This window comes from Entelurus aequoreus, linkage group LG07 (assembly GCF_033978785.1).
Source record: "Entelurus aequoreus isolate RoL-2023_Sb linkage group LG07, RoL_Eaeq_v1.1, whole genome shotgun sequence".
NCBI classification, from domain to species: domain Eukaryota; kingdom Metazoa; phylum Chordata; class Actinopteri; order Syngnathiformes; family Syngnathidae; genus Entelurus; species Entelurus aequoreus.
The window spans coordinates 18,321,275-18,346,274 of NC_084737.1; the positions used below are offsets into that span (position 1 = coordinate 18,321,275).

Consider the following 25,000-nt stretch of genomic DNA (forward strand, 5'->3'; position numbering starts at 1 on the left):
TTGTCTCTGCGCTGCAGCGTGACATCGAAGGACTCCTGTCGAGAAGGATGGGCCTTCAGCGCTTCCCCCCGGGGCGTCATAGGAGAGCTGCTGACAACAGCTGCTGATACCTGCGGGCCGCCATCGTCCTCCCTTCCACCGCCGTCTGATACACAAGGACACACAAGTCCAGGGAATTATGATTGTTTTAAACTACAATAAAAACATCGCTGTCGTAATTAAGAGCAAACAGGTGAAATGTAACAATTAAAAGTAGCAATGTTGACTCTAATAACACAAAACTGCCATGCTGGCTCTTTTTTCTTTTCTTTAAAACTGTCATTAAAAAAACCCCAAAACACTTATTATATAGTTGAGATTACAAATGTAGGTGTTGAAAGTAAAAATAATATATATTTATGTATGACTTATTTTTAACACTTTTATGATTGGAGGCCTTTTAGATCCCAGAGACCTTTGGTGTAAATTGATTTTCTCACTGTCATTTTTCAAAAAATAATAATGAATCAAAATCAATGTTGTTTTGAATTGTTGACATATTTGAGGTTTCAATTACTTCACATCAAATATTACACTTTGAAAATTGGTTTGGGGTAAATGTTGCATATTTTGTGTTTTTGCCATTAAAACGTTTTTGTTTTTTTAGGAAAACAAGGAAAAAAACGTTAACCCAATTAAGGGCATATATTGTTCGGCTATATTTCAAAAACGTTAACTTTAAGTTAGCACAGTACTGCTAGCATGCTAACGTTAGAATAATAACTTTTTTCTACGTTAATTTTGTAGGTATACACCTCAGTTATATTTTGGTACTTGATGCATGCTAACGTTAGCAGGCTAGCATTTTAAACAATTTTTTTGGGTTACACACCTCAAATTATTATATTTTGGTACTTGATACATGTTACAGTTAGCATTTTAACATGTTAACATGAGCATGCTAGATTTTGTTTTTTTTAACCCAATTTAGGTCATATATTGTGATATTTCACTGATGTTAACTGTAAGCACGCTATTTTTAGCATGTTAGCACAGAACTGTTAGCATGCTAACGTTAGAATAATAACTTTTTTCTACGTTAATTTTGTAGGTATACACCTCAGTCATATTTTGGTACTTGATGCATGCTAACGTTAGCAGGCTAACATTTAAAACAAAATTTTGGGGTACACACCTAAAATTATTATATTTTGGTACTTGACACACGTTACAGTTAACATTTTAACATGTTAACATGAGCATGCTAGATTTTTTTTAACCCAATTTAGGTCATATATTGTGATATTTCACTAATGTTAACTGTAAGCACACTATTGCTAGCATGTTAGCACAATACTGTTAGCATGCTAACGTTAGAATAATAACTTTTTTCTACGTTCATTTTGTATGTATACACCTCAGTCATATTTTGGTACTTGATGCATGCTAACGTTAGCAGGCTAGCATTTTAAACAATTTTTTTGGGTTACACACCTGAAATTATTATATTTTGGTACTTGATACATGTTACAGTTAGCATTTTAACATGTTAACATGAGCATGCTAGATTTTGTTTTTTTTTAACCCAATTTAGGTCATATATTGTGATATTTCACTAATGTTAACTGTACGCACACTATTTTTAGCATGTTAGCACAGAACTGTTAGCATGCTAACGTTAGAATAATAACTTTTTTCTACGTTAATTTTGTAGGTATACACCTCAGTCATATTTTGGTACTTGATGCATGCTAACGTTAGCAGGCTAACATTTAAAACAAAATTTTGGGGTACACACCTCAAATTATTATATTTTGGTACTTGACACACGTTACAGTTAACATTTTAACATGTTAACATGAGCATGCTAGATTTTTTTAAACCCAATTTAGATCATATATTGTGATATTTCACTAATGTTAACTGTAAGCACACTATTGCTAGCATGTTAGCACAATACTGTTAGCATGCTAACGTTAGAATAATAACTTTTTTCTACGTTAATTTTGTAGGTATACACCTCAGTCATATTTTGGTACTTGATGCATGCTAGCGTTAGCAGGCTAGCATTTTAAACCATTTTTTGGGGTTACACACCTCAAATTATTATATTTTGGTACTTGATACATGTTACAGTTAGCATTTTAACATGTTAACATGAGCATGCTAGATTTTTTTTTTAAAACCCAATTTAGGTCATATATTGTGATATTTCACTGATGTTAACTGTAAGCACGCTATTGTTAGCATGTTAGCACAGAACTGTTAGCATGCTAACGTTAGAATGCTAGCTTTTTTCTACGTTCATTTTGTAGGTATACACCTCAGTCATATTTTGGTACTTGATGCATGCTAACGTTAGCAGGCTGGCATTTTAAACAATTTTTTTGGGTTACAACTTCAAATTATATTTTGGTACTTGAGACACGTTGCAGTTAGCATTTTAACATGTTAACATGAGCATGCTAGATTTTTTTTTAACCCAATTTAGGTCATATATTGTGATATTTCACTAATATTAACTGTAAGCACGCTATTGTTAGCATGTTAGCACAGAACTGTTAGCATGCTAACGTTATAATAATAACTTTTTTCTACGTTAATTTTGTAGGTATACACCTCAGTCATATTTTGGTACTTGATGCATGCTAACGTTAGCAGGCTAGCATTTTAAACAATTTTTTGGGGTACACACCTAAAATTATTATATACTTTGGTACTTGACACACATTACAGTTAGCATTTTAACATGTGCACATTAGCATGCTAGATTATTTTTTTTAACCCAATTTAGGTCATATATTGTGATATTTCACTAATGTTAACTGTAAGCACGCTATTGTTAGCATGTTAGCACAGTAGTGTTAGCATGCTAACGTTAGAATGCTAGCTTTAATCTACATTAATTTTGTAGGTATACATCTCAGTCATATTTTGGTACTTTATGCATGCTAAAGTTAGCAGCCTAGCATTTTAAACAATTTTTTGGGGTACACTTCTAAAATTAATACATTTTGGTACTTGACACACGTTACAGTTAGCATTTTAACATGTTAACATGTTAACATGAGCATGCTAGATTTTTATTTTTTTTACCCAATTTAGGTCATATATTGTGATATTTCACTGATGTTAACTGTAAGCACGCTATTGTTAGCATGTTAGCACAGTAGTGTTAGCATGCTAACATTAAAATGCTAGCTTTTTTCTACGTTAATTTTGTAGGTATACACCTCAGTCATATTTTGGTACTTGATGCATGCTAACGTTAGCAGTCTAGCATTTAAAAAAAAATGTTTGGGGTACACACCTCAAATTATTATATTTTGGTACTTGATACACGTTACAGTTAGCATTTTAACATGTTAACATGAGCATGCTAGATTTTTTTTTAACCCAATTTAGGTCATATATTGTGATATTTCACTAATGTTAACTGTAAGCACGCTATTGTTAGCATGTTAGCACAGAACTGTTAGCATGCTAACGTTAGAATAATAACTTTTTTCTACGTTAATTTTGTAGGTATACACCTCAGTCATATTTTGGTACTTGATGCATGCTAGCGTTAGCAGGCTAGCATTTTAAACCATTTTTTGGGGTTACACACCTCAAATTATTATATTTTGGTACTTGATACATGTTACAGTTAGCATTTTAACATGTTAACATGAGCATGCTAGATTTTTTTTTTTTAAACCCAATTTAGGTCATATATTGTGATATTTCACTGATGTTAACTGTAAGCACGCTATTGTTAGCATGTTAGCACAGAACTGTTAGCATGCTAACGTTAGAATAATAACTTTTTTCTACGTTAATTTTGTAGGTATACACCTCAGTCATATTTTGGTACTTGATGCATGCTAGCCTTAGCAGGCTAGCATTTTAAACCATTTTTTGGGGTTACACACCTCAAATTATTATATTTTGGTACTTGATACATGTTACAGTTAGCATTTTAACATGTTAACATGAGCATGCTAGATTTTTTTTTTTTAACCCAATTTAGGTCATATATTGTGATATTTCACTGATGTTAACTGTAAGCACGCTATTGTTAGCATGTTAGCACAGAACTGTTAGCATGCTAACGTTAGAATAATAACTTTTTTCTACGTTAATTTTGTAGGTATACACCTCAGTCATATTTTGGTACTTGATGCATGCTAACGTTAGCAGGCTAGCATTTAAAAAAAAATTTGGGGTACACACCTCAAATTATTATATTTTGGTACTTGAGACACGTTACAGTTAGCATTTTAACATGTTAACATGAGCATGCTAGATTTTTTTTAACCCAATTTAGGTCATATATTGTGATATTTCACTAATGTTAACTGTAAGCACGCTATTGTTAGCATTTTAGCACAGAACTGTTAGCATGCTAACGTTAGAATAATAACTTTTTTCTACGTTAATTTTGTAGGTATACACCTCAGTCATATTTTGGTACTTGATGCATGCTAACGTTAGCAGGCTAGCATTTTAAACAATTTTTTTGGGTTACACACCTCAAATTATTATATTTTGGTACTTGATACATGTTACAGTTAGCATTTTAACATGTTAACATGAGCATGCTAGATTTTGTTTTTTTTAACCCAATTTAGGTCATATATTATGATATTTCACTAATGTTAACTGTAAGCACGCTATTTTTAGCATGTTAGCACAGAACTGTTAGCATGCCAACGTTAGAATAATAACTTTTTTCTACGTTAATTTTGTAGGTATACACCTCAGTCATATTTTGGTACTTGATGCATGCTAACGTTAGCAGGCTAACATTTAAAACAAAATTTTGGGGTACTCACCTCAAATTATTATATTTTGGTACTTGACACACGTTACAGTTAACATTTTAACATGTTAACATGAGCATGCTAGATTTTTTTTAACCCAATTTAGGTCATATATTGTGATATTTCACTAATGTTAACTGTAAGCACACTATTGCTAGCATGTTAGCACAATACTGTTAGCATGCTAACGTTAGAATAATAACTTTTTTCTACGTTAATTTTGTAGGTATACACCTCAGTCATATTTTGGTACTTGATGCATGCTAACGTTAGCAGGCTAGCATTTTAAACAATTTTTTGGGGTACACACCTAAAATTATTATATACTTTGGTACTTGACACACATTACAGTTAGCATTTTAACATGTGCACATTAGCATGCTAGATTTTTTTTTTAACCCAATTTAGGTCATATATTGTGATATTTCACTAATGTTAACTGTAAGCACACTATTGTTAGCATGTTAGCACAGTAGTGTTAGCATGCTAACGTTAGAATGCTAGCTTTAATCTACATTAATTTTGTAGGTATACATCTCAGTCATATTTTGGTACTTTATGCATGCTAAAGTTAGCAGCCTAGCATTTTAAACAATTTTTTGGCGTACACTTCTAAAATTAATACATTTTGGTACTTGACACACGTTACAGTTAGCATTTTAACATGTTAACATGTTTACATGAGCATGCTAGATTTTTATTTTTTTTACCCAATTTAGGTCATATATTGTGATATTTCACTGATGTTAACTGTAAGCACGCTATTGTTAGCATGTTAGCACAGTAGTGTTAGCATGCTAACGTTAAAATGGTAGCTTTTTTCTACGTTAATTTTGTAGGTATACACCTGAGTCATATTTTGGTACTTGATGCATGCTAACGTTAGCAGGCTAGCATTTTAAAAAAAATTTTTTGGGGTACACACCGCAAATTATTATATTTTGGTACTTGATACACGTTACAGTTAACATTTTAACATGTTAACATGAGCATGCTAGATTTTTTTTAACCCAATTTAGGTCATATATTGTGATATTTCACTAATGTTAACTGTAAGCACACTATTGCTAGCATGTTAGCACAATACTGTTAGCATGCTAACGTTAGAATAATAACTTTTTTCTACGTTAATTTTGTAGGTATACACCTCAGTCATATTTTGGTACTTGATGCATGCTAACGTTAGCAGGCTAGCATTTTAAACAATTTTTTTGGGTTACACACCTCAAATTATTATATTTTGGTACTTGATACATGTTACAGTTAGCATTTTAACATGTTAACATGAGCATGCTAGATTTTGTTTTTTTTAACCCAATTTAGGTCATATATTGTGATATTTCACTAATGTTAACTGTAAGCACGCTATTTTTAGCATGTTAGCACAGAACTGTTAGCATGCTAACGTTAGAATAATAACTTTTTTGTACGTTAATTTTGTAGGTATACACCTCAGTCATATTTTGGTACTTGATGCATGCTAACGTTAGCAGGCTAACATTTAAAACAAAATTTTGGGGTACACACCTCAAATTATTATATTTTGGTACTTGACACACGTTACAGTTAACATTTTAACATGTTAACATGAGCATGCTAGATTTTTTTTAACCCAATTTAGGTCATATATTGTGATATTTCACTGATGTTAACTGTAAGCACGCTATTGTTAGCATGTTAGCACAGAACTGTTAGCATGCTAACGTTAGAATGCTAGCTTTTTTATACGTTCATTTTGTAGGTATACACCTCAGTCATATTTTGGTACTTGATGCATGCTAACGTTAGCAGGCTAGCATTTAAAAAAAAAATTGGGGTACACACCTCAAATTATTATATTTTGGTACTTGAGACACGTTACAGTTAGCATTTTAACATGTTAACATGAGCATGCTAGATTTTTTTTTAACCCAATTTAGGTCATATATTGTGATATTTCACTGATGTTAACTGTAAGCACGCTATTTTTAGCATGTTAGCACAGAACTGTTAGCATGCTAACGTTAGAATAATAACTTTTTTCTACGTTAATTTTGTAGGTATACACCTCAGTCATATTTTGGTACTTGATGCATGCTAGCGTTAGCAGGCTAGCATTTTAAACCATTTTTTGGGGTTACACACCTCAAATTATTATATTTTGGTACTTGATACATGTTACAGTTAGCATTTTAACATGTTAACATGAGCATGCTAGATTTTTTTTTTTTTTAACCCAATTTAGGTCATATATTGTGATATTTCACTGATGTTAACTGTAAGCACGCTATTGTTAGCATGTTAGCACAGTACTGTTAGCATGCTAGCTTTTTTCCCCCCAATTTTGCTCTTTTTTTTTTTTTTTAACTTGACACTATTTTGTTAGCATTTCAGTTCGGCTTTGGCTCTTCAGCGTTCACAATACATTTATACCGAATTCGCATTTTTCTAGTTCCTTGTCCTGGTTTTGCGGGTGGAAATGGCCGCCGAATCCCTTGATTTGTCGGCCTGTGGCCCTCAGGGGACAATGTTTGGGCCCCCCCCCCGATGTAAATAATGCAGCAGAAGCCCCCACCTGAGTACGAGAGTTTCCTGCGCACGGTGAGCAGGACTTGGCCGTTCCGCGCCGCGTTTGTCATCAACTCCAGGACCTGTTTGTGGGATTTGGCCTTCACCGGCACGCCGTCTATACACAGCAGCTCGTCACCCGCTCGCAGGCGCCCGTCCTTCTCGGCCGCGCCCAGCGGCACGATGGCGCCGATGTACACCTGCGGACAAAAGCGTGAGGAGGTGATTATTAGGAATATGTTTGAGAAGTGAAGTGGGATGGAACTGACCGGTTGATCCGGGCCTTCGCCTCCAAGGACTCTGAAGCCGAAGCCTGACTCTTGGTTCCTTTTGATGAACACGTCCAAGTTTTTGGTGTATGAAGCTGCAGACCGACAATACATATTTACATCTTTCATTTGACATACTTCCATATGCATATATTCTCTTCTGGCTCTGAATGAAGGCGGACACATTCCCCCCTCCCTCTCTTATCTCCCCTGCTTTGCTTCTTTGTCCTGGTCTGGTCTGAACTTTCTAACAGCCGCTCTTTTGCTCGGTTCTCCGAAGCCTAAAATTTGGAATTGATAACCTGGTCTCTCAACTCAATTGCAAAGGTCTTCTCGACGATATCTTTGATGGCATCGCGTCTGCCGATTGGACTAACAGTTGCACTGGTCTATCGACAAATTCGGATGACGACGGTAGGTGTTCAAGGAGCCCAAAGGCTGCTCGCATGGCACTGCCTGGGAGTTGAATCACTAATTGGACAAGTTCTCGGAGAAGCTTTCTACTCTACGAGACGAAATGACCATCAATTTGAGAGCCAGAATGAACAATCAGAGCTGACTAACTATTGGATTCGTGTTTGCTCGCCTAACCAGAACTAATCCTTCGCGACTGTCCCGACTACCGGCCGTCCTGTAAACAACTAAGACGCCCTGAAAAATCCCTTCTTCAAGGACACATGGAATGCTGACTCTGTTCCGTGAACGCCGAGCAAAGCGACTTCCAGGCTTATACGCAATACGCACACCCACGGACTACTACTCCCCGTCCCTTTCTCGATACCGATAACTCGTTTATGTCTATTATTTTTAAATACAGATTTAAGTGTAGTTTGTGCACACTTTTCTTTGTGGCAGCTTCTTTGTAGCGATTCTCCAGACCCGGGATTCAATACCGATTACTCAACGGTAGCAATTTTTGGTACTTGTGATTCCCAGAGCCCACAGAAAGTCTGCGGGCTCTGGAGCGTTTTCTATTCTGGCCTCAGTACTCTGGAAGGTTCTACCGGCAACAGTTAGAGATGCCACCTCAGTAGAAGCATTTAAGTCCCACCTTAAAACTCATCGGTATACTCTAGCCCAGTGGTGTCAAACATACGGCCCGGGGGCCGGATCAGGCCCGCGAACAGGTTTTATCCGGCCCGCGGGGTGAGTTTGCTAAGTATAAAAATGAGCCGGAATTTTTAAATGAAAGAAACTGTTGTTCTAAATGTGTCCACTAGATGTCGCAATAGCAATTATTTGTATCTTTGTAGATGATGCTACATATGTTCAAAATAAACCACATGATGTTAGTGCATCAGTCGAGGAATATGAGCAAACTACATAAATAACATCCTGTAATTTGATTTTGATATCATTTTTTATCTTGATAGATTGAAAATTAACACCAATGAGTTGACAGAAAATATAAATAACGACAAATAAAGATAGAATACTACTAACCGCAACATGTAAGTGTAAAAAAAAACAACAACCCAACAACATTATGATTTGTACAATTTCAGAATGTGCTTGTTCTATTTTTAAACAAAGAAATCAATCTGAAGTTGTCTTTATTTTTAAGTTATCGTGCCGTGATTTTACCAGTCCGGCCCACTTGGGAGTAGATTTTTCTCCAGGTGGCCCCTGATCTAAAATGAGTTTGACACCCCTGCTCTAGCCTTTAAATAAGACTCTGTTTTAGACCGGTTGACCTGCCGCTTCTCTCTCTTTTTTTGCCACGGTTAATCCTTGGAGAGATACCAATCTTAATTTGTGTTAATAATAAAATCCCATTTTTTAAATGTAACAAAAGTTAGTTAATAATAACTGCTCTTATAATAACACTTCTTATTATCGTTTGTTAGCGTTAAATAAACATTTCCTAGTTATTTGCGTGCAGTTGCAATTCCAAGACAGTAGATGGCAGATGTGTATCGACTGTAGAGAGTCAATGTTTTGCAGCAATAATCAATCATTTCTCTTTTTTGAGTGGATATACAAACATATCACAACAAGTAAGGATTTTTTGCAGTTTGTCGTAGGCGTGTTTCCGTAGTTAGGAAGTAGTCTTTGCCATTAAGTTGAGTCCTACAAAGTGTTAATACTCTAAGTAGTGTACTTGCTACACACCGGCTGTTTGATTGTTACGTGCATCTTAGTTAAAGTTTGCATTTACAAATTCAGAGGTGTTGAAATCGCCATGTAAAATCGCTAATGCTAATCCGTAGCATTTGTATGGCATACCCAGTGTAAATGAGCTTTTTCAAAAGTTGAGACTTACTTTTTTAAGGCCTTTTTTTTAATCAGGCATGTTTGCTTCGTTGGTGTGGAAAATGACAACACTAATTTGAAATTCCACGACAAATCCGGTGCCGAGTCCGCAAGCCGGACGTGACGTGCAACAAAATGATCAGAATATTGTATCGGACGTTAATGGGTACCCAGTCAGAACCTATAAAAGCAACCATCTCAGTCTTTATCGGCTTTCGGAACACCATCGTAGCGATGTCGGCGTTTAAGGTGGGTGATAAGGTATGATGTGTTGAAGTTTTTTTCCCCCCCCTCCTCTTGAAAAAAAAAATGGTGAAAATAGCCCAGAAAATGTTGGTTTATATATTTTATCAAATATCATATCATTTGTAACCCAAAAAAATTGTTTAAAATGCTAGCCTGCTAACGTTAGCATGCATGAAATACCAAAATATGACTGAGGTGTATACCTACAAAATGAACGTAGAAAAAAGTTAGCATTCTAACGTTAGCATGCTAGCAGTACTGTGCTAACATGCTAACAATAGCCTGCTTACAGTTAACGTCAATGAAATATCACAATATATGACCTAAATTGGGTTAAAAAAAAATCTAGCATGCTCTTGTTAACATGTTAAAATTCTAACTGTAACATGTATCAAGTACCAATATATAATAATTTGAGATGTAACCCAAAAAAATTGTTTCAAATGCTAGCCTGCTAACATTAGCATGCATGAAATACCAAAATATGACTGAGGTGTATACCTACAAAATGAACGTGGAAAAAAGTCAGCATTCTAACGTTAGCATGCTAGCATTACTGTGCTAACATGCTAACAATAGCGTGCTTACAGTTAACATTAGTGAAATATCACAATATATGACCTAAATTGGGTTGAAAAAAAAATCTAGCATGCTCATGTTAACATGTTAAAATGCTAACTGTAACGTGTGTCATGTACCAATATATAATAATTTGAGGTGTGTAACCCCAATTTTTTTTTTAAATGCTAGCCTGCTAACGTTAGCATGCATGAAATACAAAAATATGACTAAGGTGTATACCTACAAAATGAACGTAGAAAAAAGTCAGCATTCTAACATTAGCATGCTAGCAGTACTGTGCTAACATGCTAACAATAGCCTGTTTACAGTTAACATTAGTTAAATATCACAATATATGACCTAAATTGGGTAAAAAAAATAATCTAGCATGTTAAAATTCTAACTGTAACGTGTGTCAAGTACCAAAAATATTCATTTTAGGTGTGTACCCCAAAAAATGGTTTAAAATGCTAGCCTGCTAACATTAGCATGCATGAAATACCAAAATATGACTGAGGTGTATACCTACAAAATGAACGTAGAAAAAAGTCAGCATTCTAACGTTAGCATGCTAGCAGTACTGTGCTAACATGCTAACAATAGCGTGCTTACAGTTAACATTAGTGAAATATCACAATATATGACCTAAATTGGGTTGAAAAAAAAATCTAGCATGCTCATGTTAACATGTTAAAATGCTAACTGTAACGTGTGTCATGTACCAATATATAATAATTTGAGGTGTGTAACCCCAATTTTTTTTTTTAAATGCTAGCCTGCTAACGTTAGCATGCATGAAATACAAAATATGACTAAGGTGTATACCTACAAAATGAACGTAGAAAAAAGTCAGCATTCTAACATTAGCATGCTAGCAGTACTGTGCTAACATGCTAACAATAGCCTGTTTACAGTTAACATTAGTTAAATATCACAACATATGACCTAAATTGGGTAAAAAAAAAAATCTAGCATGTTAAAATTCTAACTGTAGCGTGTGTCAAGTACCAAAACATATTAATTTTAGGTGTGTACCCCAAAAAATGGTTTAAAATGCTAGGCTGCTAACGTTAGCATGCATCAAGTACCAAAATATGACTGAGGTGTATACCTACAAAATGAACGTAGAAAAAATTAGCATTCTAACGTTAGCATGCTAGCAGTACTGTGCTAACATGCTAACAATAGCCTGCTTACAGTTAACGTTATTGAAATATCGCATTATATGACTTTAATCGGGTTAAAAAAATGCCGTTGTTTTCCTAAAAAAAACAAAAACGTTTTAATGGCAAAAACCCAAAATATGCAATATTTACCCAAACCAATTTTCAAAGTGTAATATTTGATGTTTGATAAAATATTTTATCAAATATTTGATGTTATCAGTTTGTCGCTATAATTCCTCGTATCAGATATTTATCCTGCAAACTCGTAATTACACAAAGCAGTACTTGTTCATCCCCAAAGTGAAATATGCTTAAATAAATAGCATAAATAAAGCCTTTTAAATGATTGTATACTTTTTAAATGATTTTATCTTGAAATAGTAGTTTGTAATAATGAAATATTCGAATGAATGCCCTAAAGGAAGTGATACGTACGCTGGCTATCCACCATGGCCCTGGACTTGAGGTAGAGTTCTGAAGCGTCCGGTTTGGGCGAAGACGAATGCGCGGCGTTGGCGGGGAAGGAGAGCGGGTTGGGGGGCACCTCGGCGTGGCCCGGGGCCTCGGCGCTGTCGATCAGCTCCGGTCGCTGCGGCTGCGTGACGGGCGAAGGGTGGCTGTGGCGAGGCGTGTGCTGAGGGGCGGGCTGGGAGGCAGGCGGGAGCGTCGGTTGTGATGCATGCTGGGAAGCCGGCTGAGGCGTGGGCGCCGTGCTCTGGAACAGAAGAGCCAGACAGGAGAGTGAGTGGATTTTACTTTATTTTTTATTTTTGTAGCAATATGGTTGTTAAAGTTTGTGACTTCTGATCGTTTGTGAGGGCACCAAAGGGACTTCTGTGTGGGTGCACGTACCAGACTGTTCAGGTTGTTGTCGTCGTTTTAGTTTGTTAATAAAGTTGATCCTCCTTGTTATGTTTGTGTGATATATTATATAGTACTTTATTTTGTACAAACCTTCACTAAAATACGGACTTTTGTTATTCATATTTACATTGTTTCTTATGGAGAAATATGCTTCCATATAAAAACCCTGCTCAAGAACCAAAGAAGTTTGTACATTGAGGTTCCACTGTAATTAATACGCGCTAACAATATAATAGCTGCGCACACAAGGATGCTAAAAATCCTATGGTTGTCAAAAGTTAAGGATGTTTGTGATTTCTGATCGTTTGTGAGGGCACCAGAGGGACTTCTGTGTGGGTGCGCGTACTAGACTGTTTAGGTTGTCGTCGTTTTAGTTTGTTAATAAATTCATCCTCCTTGTTATGTTTGTGTGACATACGTACTGTGTAGTACTTTAATTTGTGTTTAAAGTGTACAAACCCTCACTAAAATACAGACTTTTTGTATTCATATTTATATTGTTTCTTACGGACAGATCTGCTTCCATATACAAACTTTTCGATTTTTACAAACCCTGCTCAAGAACCAATGAAGTTTGTAAATCGAGGTTCCGTTGTAATTAATATGCGCTAACAACATAATAGCTGCGCATACAAGGATGCTAAAAATGCTAAATATCCTAAAAGTGGCATTAATGTGGCCACTATGTATTACTGAAGTATGTACTTACCGGTTTCAATGATTTCACAGGCGATGTCTGACCTACAAGCAGAGAGGAACAAGTAAATAAATTAGATGCTGACAATGTTTGTATACCTACATTAGTATTTGTGTCATCTTGCATGGCTGTTTATAACTTGTTTGTGTTTTAGTACTACTTCCTGTCCAGCGCTCTTATTTTCAGTCTGCACTTCCTGTTTGGGCCTGTATTGATGGCCTTTGCTCAGAGTGCTGGTTACCTCACCTGTGCCTGATTGTCAATCAGGAGACACACCTGTCCCATGGTGGTCAATCAGGAGACATTATTATTTCTAGTTGTCAGTTCGGAGAAACACCTGCCCTAGCTGTCAATCAGGAGACATACTTGTCCTTGGTTGCCAATCAGGAGACATATTTTTCCTTGGTTGTCAATCAGAAGACATACAAACCCCGTTTCCATATGAGTTGGGAAATTGTGTTAGATGTAAATATAAACGGAATACAATGATTTGCAAATCATTTTCAACCCATATTCAGTTGAATATGCTACAAAGACAACATATTTGATGTTCAAACTGATAAACATTTTTTTGTTGTTGCAAATAATCATTAACTTTAGAATTTGATGCCAGCAACACGGGACAAAGAAGTTGGGAAAGGTGGCAATAAATACTGATAAAGTTGAGGAATGCTCATCAAACACTTATTTGGAACATCCCACAGGTGAACAGGCAAATTGGGAACAGGTGGGTGCCATGATTGGGTATAAAAGTAGATTTCATGAAATGCTCAGTCATTCACAAACAAGGATGGGGCGAGGGTCACCACTTGGTCAACAAATGCGTGAGCAAATTGTTGAACAGTTTACGAAAAAACCTTTCTCAACCAGCTATTGCAAGGAATTTAGGGATTTCACCATCTACGGTCTGTAATATCATCAAAGGGTTCAGAGAATCTGGAGAAATCACTGCGCGTAAGCAGCTAAGCCCGTGACCTTCGATCCCTCAGGCTGTACTGCATCAACAAGCGACATCAGTGTGTAAAGGATATCACCACATGGGCTCAGGAACACTTCAGTAACCCACTGTCAGTAACTACAGTTGGTCGCTACATCTGTTAGTGCAAGTTAAAACTCTCCTATGCAAGGCGAAAACCGTTTATCAACAACACCCAGAAACGCCGTCGGCTTCGCTGGGCCTGAGCTCGTCTAAGATGGACTGATACAAAGTGGAAAAGTGTTCTGTGGTCTGACGAGTCCCCATTTCAAATTGTTTTTGGAAACTGTGGACGTCGTGTCCTCCGGACCAAAGAGGAAAAGAACCATCCGGATTGTTATAGGCGCAAAGTTGAAAAGCCAGCATCTGTGATGGTATGGGGGTGTATTAGTGCCCAAGACATGGGTAACTTACACATCTGTGAAGGCGCCATTAATGCTGAAAGGTACATACAGGTTTTGGAGCAACATATGTTGCCATCCAAGCAACGTTACCATGGACGCCCCTGCTTATTTCAGCAAGACAATGCCAAGCCACGTGTTACATCAACGTGGCTTCATAGTAAAAGAGTGCGGGTACTAGACTGGCCTGCCTGTAGTCCAGACCTGTCTCCCATTGAAAATGTGTGGCGCATTATGAATCCTAAAATACCACAAGGGAGACCCCCGGACTGTTGAACAACTTAAGCTGTACATCAAGCAAGAATGGGAAAGAATTCCACCTGAGAAGCTTCAAAAATGTGTCTCCTCAGTTCCCAAACGTTTACTGAGTGTTGTTAAAAGGAAAGGCCATGTAACACAGTGGTGAACATGCCCTTTCCCAACTACTTTGGCACGTGTTGCAGCCATGGAATTCTAAGTTAATTATTATTTGAAAAAAAAAAACAAAGTTTATGAGTTTGAACATCAAATATCTTGTCTTTGTAGTGCATTCAATTGAATATGGGTTGAAAAGGATTTGCAAATCATTGTATTCCGTTTATATTTACACCTAACACAATTTCCGAACTCATATGGAAACGAGGTGTGTAACTAAAACAATTCTTACTTACTAAACCGTCCAATGTGTGACGTCTGTAGGAGTGTTTTCATGCATATTTGTACGTGCTGGCGTAATGTAATCAAGCTAGCGTTGTTAGCATTAGCTAATATGCTAACACGACTGCGAGTGTCTCTGTTAGCATTATTAACTTACAATGGCATTCTTTTTGCATTGTTTCACTTTCAAAAAATCCTCAGTAAATTCCTCAAAACGTCACTGCGGAGTTATTGAGTCTGTTTAGCTGATTGTAGAGCTAGCTTGCGCAGCTAGTGGGTCCATGACGACGACTTCTGTTTTGTTTGATTTGCCGTTTTACTGCCGTGTTACAGACACCGCTTGGAGACAATTACGGTATGTAAATAAACATTAACACAATATTTCAGTGTAAATAACTCATTTAACAACATAGTCATTCACATTGACGTCCCACTGGGGTGACTTTTTCCTTGCCCGTATGTGGGCTCTGTACTGAGGATGTCGTTGTGGCTTGTGCAGCCCTTTGAGACACTTGTGATTTAGGGCTATATAAATAAACATTGATTGATTGATTGATTGATATATATCTGAGGCTTATAGTCAGGTGCGACTTATACATGGAAACATATTTGTTCCTTCTATAATCTAGGCTTATATAGTCTGCAAAAAACATGCAAAACAATAACAGTGCAATACTTTTTCATAACATGGTCACTACTGCCTAGTTTGTCTTGTTATATTCTTATTTTACTGTTATATTTTTATTGTCATTGTAGCTTCTTATTTTTATTCTTATTGTAATATTTTTCTATTTGGTTTCCATTTATACCCCCATTATTTACTTTTTAAATCTGATAGCAATTCTGTACACTGCTGCTGGAATTTTAATTTTCCTGAGGGAACTCTCCTGAAGGAATCAATACATACTATCTATCTATCTATAACAGTTATCAAGTTCTCAATCGTATTTCAATTTAAGGAGGGCGTGAAAAAGATGATGTCCCCAAGGGGGGCGTGTCGAGAAATAATTCAAAACAAAACACGCGTCTACAAGGTTAATATAGGTTGCTTCTCTTTCTTCGCCTCCATTTTTCTGCATTCTTTTGTATCTCTAGTTATCATTACGTGTATGCATTGTTGCATTTGAACAACTGTTTTGTTGATAATAGAGGTAAATGATTGGTATTGTTCATTATCAATAGCGCTATTTTTATTGGTATTTGTATTGCTCCATTTGTAGTGTAATAATGCTCATTGTCATTTCTGTGTTATTATTTATTTCTTCTGTGCTATCACTTTTACCATCATATTCGTACATATCGTATTTGCTGATGTTGCTCTATTGTTGTTGTGTTTGCTGTTGTCTCTCTGTCTTATCCCCCTCTCGTCCCCACAATTTCCCCCTCTGTCCTCCTTTTTTTCCTCTTTCTATCCCCTCCTGCTCCGGCCCGGCTGCACCAAATGATAATATAAATACATTTAATAAAGTCAAATACAAAATACGGCAACAAGAGAAGTATCCTGTTAGAATAATAGTTTCTAAATGAGCACAAAAAACTTTTGTGTTACATTGAGTTCTGTCAAGCAAGAAGACAAAAGCTGTCTTTGAAACCTACCAAGAAGAATGCTCGTAAAACTCCACTGTGTAAGGGGGAGAGCCATATGAAGGGTTTTCTGTTTTCTCTCATGTATGGTATTTAACAGAAATATATTGTTCTAACCCAAGGACTTCAAAGCGGACAGATGGCAGGATCTGCCCAATTTCCAGACGAACTCTATTTGAACTATTTTATGGAACTCTTTTTGAAGTATTTTACGAACTCTTTTTTTAACTGACCTTTCCTGTGAATTGTTTCCGACCTTTATTGTGAACTTTTTGCGACCTTTGTCCTTTGGATACAGCGGTGGCCAGGTGGTCGGGGGGAGGGTCCAAAATAAAAGAAGTAGGCATGCAATCTTTTGGCAGAGCGTGCTGGAGATTGTAGAAGGATACAATATCCGGGCGACTCTCCTCAATATATTGAGTCCAAATTGAATTCTGTCTCTGTTTAATTCTTTGCCTCTTGTCTTGTTTAATAGATGTCATCAGTGTTTGAACCTGACATATCCTACACTTCTCTTTAGTAAAGTAAATCTGGCATCTACATCAACTATATGATTTGCTTGGACAGCTGGGCAGGACAAAAAAAAAACAACAACAAAAATGCGTGTACTTGAGCCTGTTGATTAACTGGAGCAGTGCTGCCCCCTAGCTGGAGACTTGAGTATGGTTCAAGAATGAAAAAAGACTATTTGAGACGGACCGCCTCGGGTGTGCTCCACAAAGTCTGCCTAGCAACAAGTGGGCAGGAAAAAGAATATAATGATTTGTGTGGTGTATTTCTCACATTCAAGTAGTTTGTTTTTTTATCCGCTCACCTCCACGGAGCACCAGCACGTTGACCTCACTGCCCACGGGCAAGTCTTTGAGGATGTCCACCACCTGCGAGTGGCTCAGCGTCTGCACGTTCTGTCTGTTGATCTCCTTGATGACGTCGCCCTTCAGCAGGCCCCGGCACCACTGGGCGTCCAGGATCATCTTCACCTTCTGGCCCAGCGGGGAGTCGGCGATGGCGAAGCCGAACCCCCCGGGTCCTTTCAGCAGGGACACGCCCACCAGCTCGGGCTGGAGCAGCGTCGGATCCGGACCGTCCTGGTGGTGCGGATGCTGGTGCTGGTGGTGGTGGTGGTGGTTGTGGTGGTGGTGGCGTCCCCCGTTGGCCAGGGGGGGCACGGCGGCGGTCTGTCGGGGCAGGGTCCCCGCCTCCTGCACCTTGTGGTAAGGGTCCTGAGGCGTGGACGCGGCGGGAGAAGAGTCCTTGGACGCGTCCTCGCCGCTGCCGGAGTCCTCGGGCAGCGGGTACCCGCGGCACAGGACCATGTCCACGTACTGGTTGACGGGGATGGACTGGAACATCTGCACCACGTCGGCGTGAGTCTTCCCCAGGACGCAGGTCCGGTTGATGTCGACGATCACGTCGCCTGGGAGACACAAGTCGACCTCTGTCACCTCAAGCAGTAGCGTAGTAGGACTAAGCATTCATCAAAAACAAAGGCAGAGGTTTTATTTAACAGGTGTGTTTCATATTGGAACATTACACGTAGTTTGAACAGTAACACTGTGTTGGAATATAGGAAAACAAAACACTGTACCACAATAATGACCAGGCCTAAGGATTCATTAAAAACAAGACCGAGGTTTTATTTAACAAGTGCATTTAATACGTTTGGCCTCTGTCACATCACACACAGTTTGAACAGTAACACTGTGTTTGTTTGCAGGAACATAAAACACTGTACATTAATCAGGTCATTATTGGCGTACCACTAGACAGAGCTAATGGTACATGTACCACATTTTGAGATTTAAGCCTCAAAGGTAAAAATAAGATAAGGACTGCTTGTATCGCACATGATATCACACACAAGTAAACACTCTGCAGGACCGCTTGTATCGCACAGGACATCACACGCAAGTAAACACGCTGCAGGACCGCTTGTATCGCACATGATATCGCACACAAGTAAACACGCTGCAGGGCCGCTTGTATCGCACATGATATCGCACACAAGTAAACACTCTGCAGGACTGCTTGTATCGCACACAAGTAAAACACTCTGCAGGACCGCTTGTATGGCACATGATATCACACACAAGTAAACACGCTGCAGGTCCGCTTGAATCGCACATGATATCACACACAAGTAAACACTCTGCAGGACCGCTTGTATCGCACATGATCTCACACACACTAGTAAACACGCTGCAGGTCCGCTTGAATCGCACATGATATCACACACAAGTAAACACTCTGCAGGACCGCTTGTATCGCACATGATCTCACACGCACTAGTAAACACTCTGCAGGTCCGCTTGTATCGCACATGATATCACACACAAGTAAACACGCTGCAGGGCCGCTTGAATCGCACAAGATATCACACACAAGTGAACACTCTGCAGGACTGCTTGTATCGCACATGATATCACACACAAGTAAACACTCTGCAGGACCGCTTGTATCGCACAGGACATCACACGCAAGTAAACACGCTGCAGGACCGCTTGTATCGCACATGATATCGCACACAAGTAAACACGCTGTAGGGCCACTTGTATCGTACATGATATCGCACACAAGTAAACACTCTGCAGGACTGCTTGTATCGCACACAAGTAAAACACTCTGCAGGACCGCTTGTATGGCACATGATATCACACACAAGTAAACACGCTGCAGGTCCGCTTGAATCGCACATGATATCGCACACAAGTAAACACTCTGCAGGACCGCTTGTATCGCACATGATCTCACACACACTAGTAAACACTCTGCAGGTCCGCTTGTATCGCACATGATATCACACACAAGTAAACACGCTGCAGGGCCGCTTGAATCGCACATGATATCACACACAAGTGAACACTCTGCAGGACTGCTTGTATCGCACATGATATCACACACAAGTAAACACTCTGCAGGACTGCTTGTATCGCACATGACATCACACACAAGTAAACACTCTGCAGGGTCCCTTGCATCCCGCATGAAATCACACACAAATAAACACGCTGCACGGCCACTTGTATCGCACATGATATCACACACAAGTAAACACGCTGCAGACCGCTTGTATCGCATATGATATCACACCCAAGTAAACACTCTGCAGGACTACTTGTATCGCACATGATATCACATACAAGTAAACACGCTGCAGACCGCTTGTATCGCATATGATATCACACCCAAGTAAACACTCTGCAGGACTACTTGTATCGCACATGATATCACATACAAGTAAACACGCTGCAGACCGCTTGTATCGCATATGATATCACACCCAAGTAAACACTCTGCAGGACTACTTGTATCGCACATGATATCACATACAAGTAAACACGCTGCAGACCGCTTGTATCGCATATGATATCACACCCAAGTAAACACTCTGCAGGACTACTTGTATCGCACATGATATCACATACAAGTAAACACGCTGCAGACCGCTTGTATCGCATATGATATCACACCCAAGTAAACACGCTGCACGGCCACTTGTATCGCACATGATATCACACACAAGTAAACACGCTGCAGACCGCTTGTATCGCATATGATATCACACCCAAGTAAACACTCTGCAGGACTAAAAGCGTCGCCAACGCACCGTAGCGTCCTAACGTCCCTCCACTCTGACAGCCACTAATCCTCGCCTGCATGGCGGCAAACAAAGTATGTTATCACTGGAGGACTAGCTAAACATGCTACACTACACGCAGTAGGAGGTTATGCTAACCGCTAAGCTAGAGCTTGTGAATGCAAACAGAGGTGGTCGGATCGATGCAAATATCGACAGTGACAATACCAAGTGTGGTATCAGTATATGGCCGATACTATAGTGATTAGAATTTATTATCATACCATTTTTTTATCCTCTTTTTGTTATTGTTTAAGACTTTAAGATCAAAGTGATTTGAATCAGAGCCAGTAGTAGTTTTTGCTTATGTTGACTTTTTTTGTATTGACTTTAGTTTGCTCACAATAAAATTAAATAATATCAATATTCATTGATATCGTGTTGTTGTCTAATACATGAGTGATCAACAATTGAAAATGTGAAGTATCAGTATCAGCATTGATATGATCGATACTGCCCCTGTAACTACAATACTTGGTATTACAGTAGGTTCATATGGCACCGTTTGTCACGGCTTACCTGACACATGAAACATGACATCGCACACAAATAATCAGTCTGCAGGACCGCTTGTATCGCACATGATATCACACTAAAAAAAAACACTCCACAGGACCGATTGTATTGCACATGATTTCACACACAAATAAACACTCTACAGGGCTGCTTTTATCGCACATGATATCACACACAAGTAAACATGTTGCAGGACCGCTTGCATCGCGTATGATATCACACACAAGTAAACACTCTGCAGGACCGCTTGTATCGCACATGATATCATACATGATATCGCACATGATATCACACACAAGTAAACACTCTGCAGCACTGCTTGTATCGCACATGATATCACACACAAGTAAACCCTCTGCAGGACTGCTTGTATCGCACATGATATCACACACAAATAAACACTCTGCAGGGTCGCTTGTATCACGCATGAAATCACACAAATAAACACGCTGCACGGCCACTTGTATCGCACATGATATCACACACAAGTAAACACTCTGCAGGGCCGCTTGTATCGCACATGATATCAAACACAAGTAAACATGCTGCAGGACTGCTCGTATCACACATGATATCCCACACAAGGAAACAGGCTGCAGGACTGCATGTATCACACATGATATCACACAAGTAAACACTCTGCAGGACTGCTTGTATCGCACATGATATCACACGCAAATAAACACTCTGCAGGACCGCTTACATCGCGCATGATATCACACAAAAACACTCTGCAGGACCGCTTGTATCGCACATGATATCACACTAAAGTAAACACTCCACAGGGCCGATTGTATTGCACTTGATCTCACACACAAGTAAACACTCTACAGGACCGCTTGTATCGCACATGATATCACACTAAAGTAAACACTCCACAGGACCGCTTGTATCGCACATTATATCACACACAAGTAAACACTCTGCAGGACCGCTTGTATCGCGCATGATATCACACACAAGTAAACACTCTGCAGGGCCGCTTGTATCGCGCATGAAATCACACAAGTAAACACGCTGCAGGACCGCTTGTATCGCACATGATATCACACAGAAGTAAACACGCTGCAGGGCCGCTTGTATCGCACATGATATCACACACAAGTAAACACTCTGCAGGACCGCTTGTATCGCACATGATCTCACACACACAAGTAAACACTCTGCAGGTCCGCTTGTATCGCACATGATATCACACACAAGTAAACACTCTGCAGGGCCGCCTGTACCACGCGTGAACTCACACACAAGTAAACACGCTGCAGGACCGCTTGTATCGCACATGATATCACACACAAGTAAACACGCTGCAGGGCCGCTTGTATCCCACATGATATCACACACAAGTAAACACTCTGCAGGGCCGCTTGTATTGCACATGATATCACACACAAGTAAACACTCTGCATGGCCGCTTGTATCGCGCATGAAATCACACGCGCTACGACGTCATTTGCGAAGTAGACTGGCACTTTCCTACATTTCCAGCAGACTGTATTGCAAAACGATTACTTCCCGTTCTTCCTCTCGCGCGAGACCCACCCAGGAATGGGCCACATGAATCGGTTCCCTACTGTAGATGGATACCCACAGTGGTAGTATCATTCAAGACTGCAGTATCGACACGACAGAAGAATACGTGTTTATTACTGTAGATCAGGGGTCACCAACCTTTTTGAAACCAAGAGCTACTTCTTGGGTACTGATTAATGCGAAGGGCTACCAGTTTGATACACACTTAAATAAATTGCCAGAAATAGCCAATTTGCTCAATTTACCTTTAACTCTATGTTATTATTAATAATTACTGATATTTACACTTAATTGAACGGTTTAAAAGAGGATACAACACGAAAAAAATGACAATTACATTTTAAAAACATAGTTTATCTTCAATTTCGACTCTTTAAAATTCAAAAATCAACCGATAAAAAGAAGAGAAAAACTAGCTAATTCGAATCTTTTTGAAAAAAAATAAAAATAAATTTATTGAACATCATTAGTAATTTTTCCTGATTAAGATTAATTTTAGAATTTTGATGACATGTTTTAAATAGGTTAAAATCCAATCTACACTTTGTTAGAATATGTAACAAATTGGACCAAGCTATATTTCTAACAAAGACAAATCATTATTTCTTCTAGATTTTCCAGAACAAAAATTTTAAAAGAAATTCAAAAGACTTTGAAATAAGATTTAAATTTGATTCTACAGATTTTCTAGATTTGCCAGAGTAATTTTTTTGAATTTTAATCATAATAAGTTTGAAGAAATATTTCACAAATATTCTTCGTGGAAAAAACAAATTAAAATGTATTTATTATTCTTCACAATAAAAAAAATACATTTAGTTGAATATTGATTTAAATTGTCGGGAAAGAAGAGGAAGGAATTTAAAAGGTAAAAAGGTATATGTGTTTAAAAATCCTAAAATCATTTTTAAGGTTGTATTTTTTCTCTAAAATTGTCTTTCTGAAAGTTATAAGAAGCAAAGTAAAAACAAAAAAGAATTTATTTAAACAAGTGAAGACCAAGTCTTTAAAATATTTTCTTGGATTTTCAAATTCTATTTGAGTTTTGTTTTTCTTAGAATTAAAAATGTCGGGCAAAGCGAGACCAGCTTGCTAGTAAATAAATACAATTTAAAAATTAGAGGCAGCTCACTGGTAAGTGCTGCTATTTGAGCTATTTTTAGAACAGGCCAGCGGGCTACTCATCTGGTCCTTACGGGCCACCTGGTGCCCGCGGGCACCGCGTTGGTGACCCCTGCTGTAGATAGAACATATTCACATAAACAAGTAGATGAACAATACGTAAAAGTGGAAATGACACAATATATCAGCAGCTGAATTAGAAGCCTTTGTTTTGAAAGGGTTGTGCAATCAATACATTGTGATTAATAATTATAATATTGCCATCCCTGCAGAGATACTGTACATCATGCTGTACGAGGGGGCAGCGGCACATGGCTGATTTATTAGTCCGCAGCGTGGGCTAAATTGCTCCCCAGCTGGCTGACCTCCAGCTGCCCACGCAATCAATAATATCCTCTGACAAACTCTGATCAGGTTTTCCTTATCGAGGCAGATTCCACAGGCGTTAGGGTCCCTAATGAGACCGCATGCTGGATCCTCAAGATGCAAATAAAGTGACCACTTGTTATTAACCACCAAATAATCTATTGTGACCTTTTATGACACAGTAAGTTGAATGATGCGGACACATTTGTTACTGGATACTTTATAATATGCCTTGGAGACTTTGTATGTGTAAGTAATATGCAACTATAATTATTTGATACTTGTTTATATTGACAAATGTCACATTTTATTGCTTAATGATTATTAACTATGTCTAGCTTGTGTGATATTGTGTGTTTAGCTGTGGTGTAGCTGCTAGCTCCTAGTAGCCTATAGCCCAGCATGTTTACCTTTTGTAAATTACTTTAGTAAAATAGAATAAATTGTGTGTTTATTGGAGGACATTTAGATGTTAACTGGCCGTCAGCTTTGTACTAGTAAACACTCTGCAGGACTGCTTGTGTTGCACATGATATCACACACAAGTAAACACTCTGCAGGGCTGCTTGTATTGCACATGATATCACACACAAGTAAACACTCTGCAGGACTGCTTGTGTTGCACATGATATCACACACAAGTAAACACTCTGCAGGGCTGCTTGTATTGCACATGATATCACACACAAGTAAACACTCTGCAGGACCGCTTTTGTCGCACACGATATCACACGCAAGTAAACACTCTGCATGACCGCTTGTATCACAAACGATATCACACACAAGTAAACACTCTGCAGGACCGCTTGTATCGCACATGATGTCACACGCAAGTAAACACT

The 25,000-nt window shown here is 38.4% G+C and overlaps 1 protein-coding gene across 7 annotated transcripts in view; it reads right to left on the reverse strand.

Annotated features, from left to right (window-relative positions):
• The window catches only part of magi3a (membrane associated guanylate kinase, WW and PDZ domain containing 3a), a 275,522-nt gene that overhangs the window by 27,701 nt on the left and 222,821 nt on the right, over positions 1-25,000 (reverse strand). For 5 of the 7 annotated variants that reach the window (XM_062052763.1, XM_062052762.1, XM_062052765.1 and 2 more), the window contains exons 10-14: positions 17,799-18,401; positions 13,400-13,431; positions 12,262-12,541; positions 7,339-7,695; positions 1-145 (exon numbers count right to left, since the gene is read on the reverse strand). The exon at positions 1-145 is cut by the window's left edge and continues 53 nt beyond it. In XM_062052763.1, coding sequence (XP_061908747.1) covers positions 1-145; positions 7,339-7,695; positions 12,262-12,541; positions 13,400-13,431; positions 17,799-18,401 — 1,417 coding nt within the window. The remainder of the gene's footprint in view (positions 146-7,338; positions 7,696-12,261; positions 12,542-13,399; positions 13,432-17,798; positions 18,402-25,000) is intronic. The other 2 variants (XM_062052764.1, XM_062052769.1) reach the window with 1 other exon arrangement.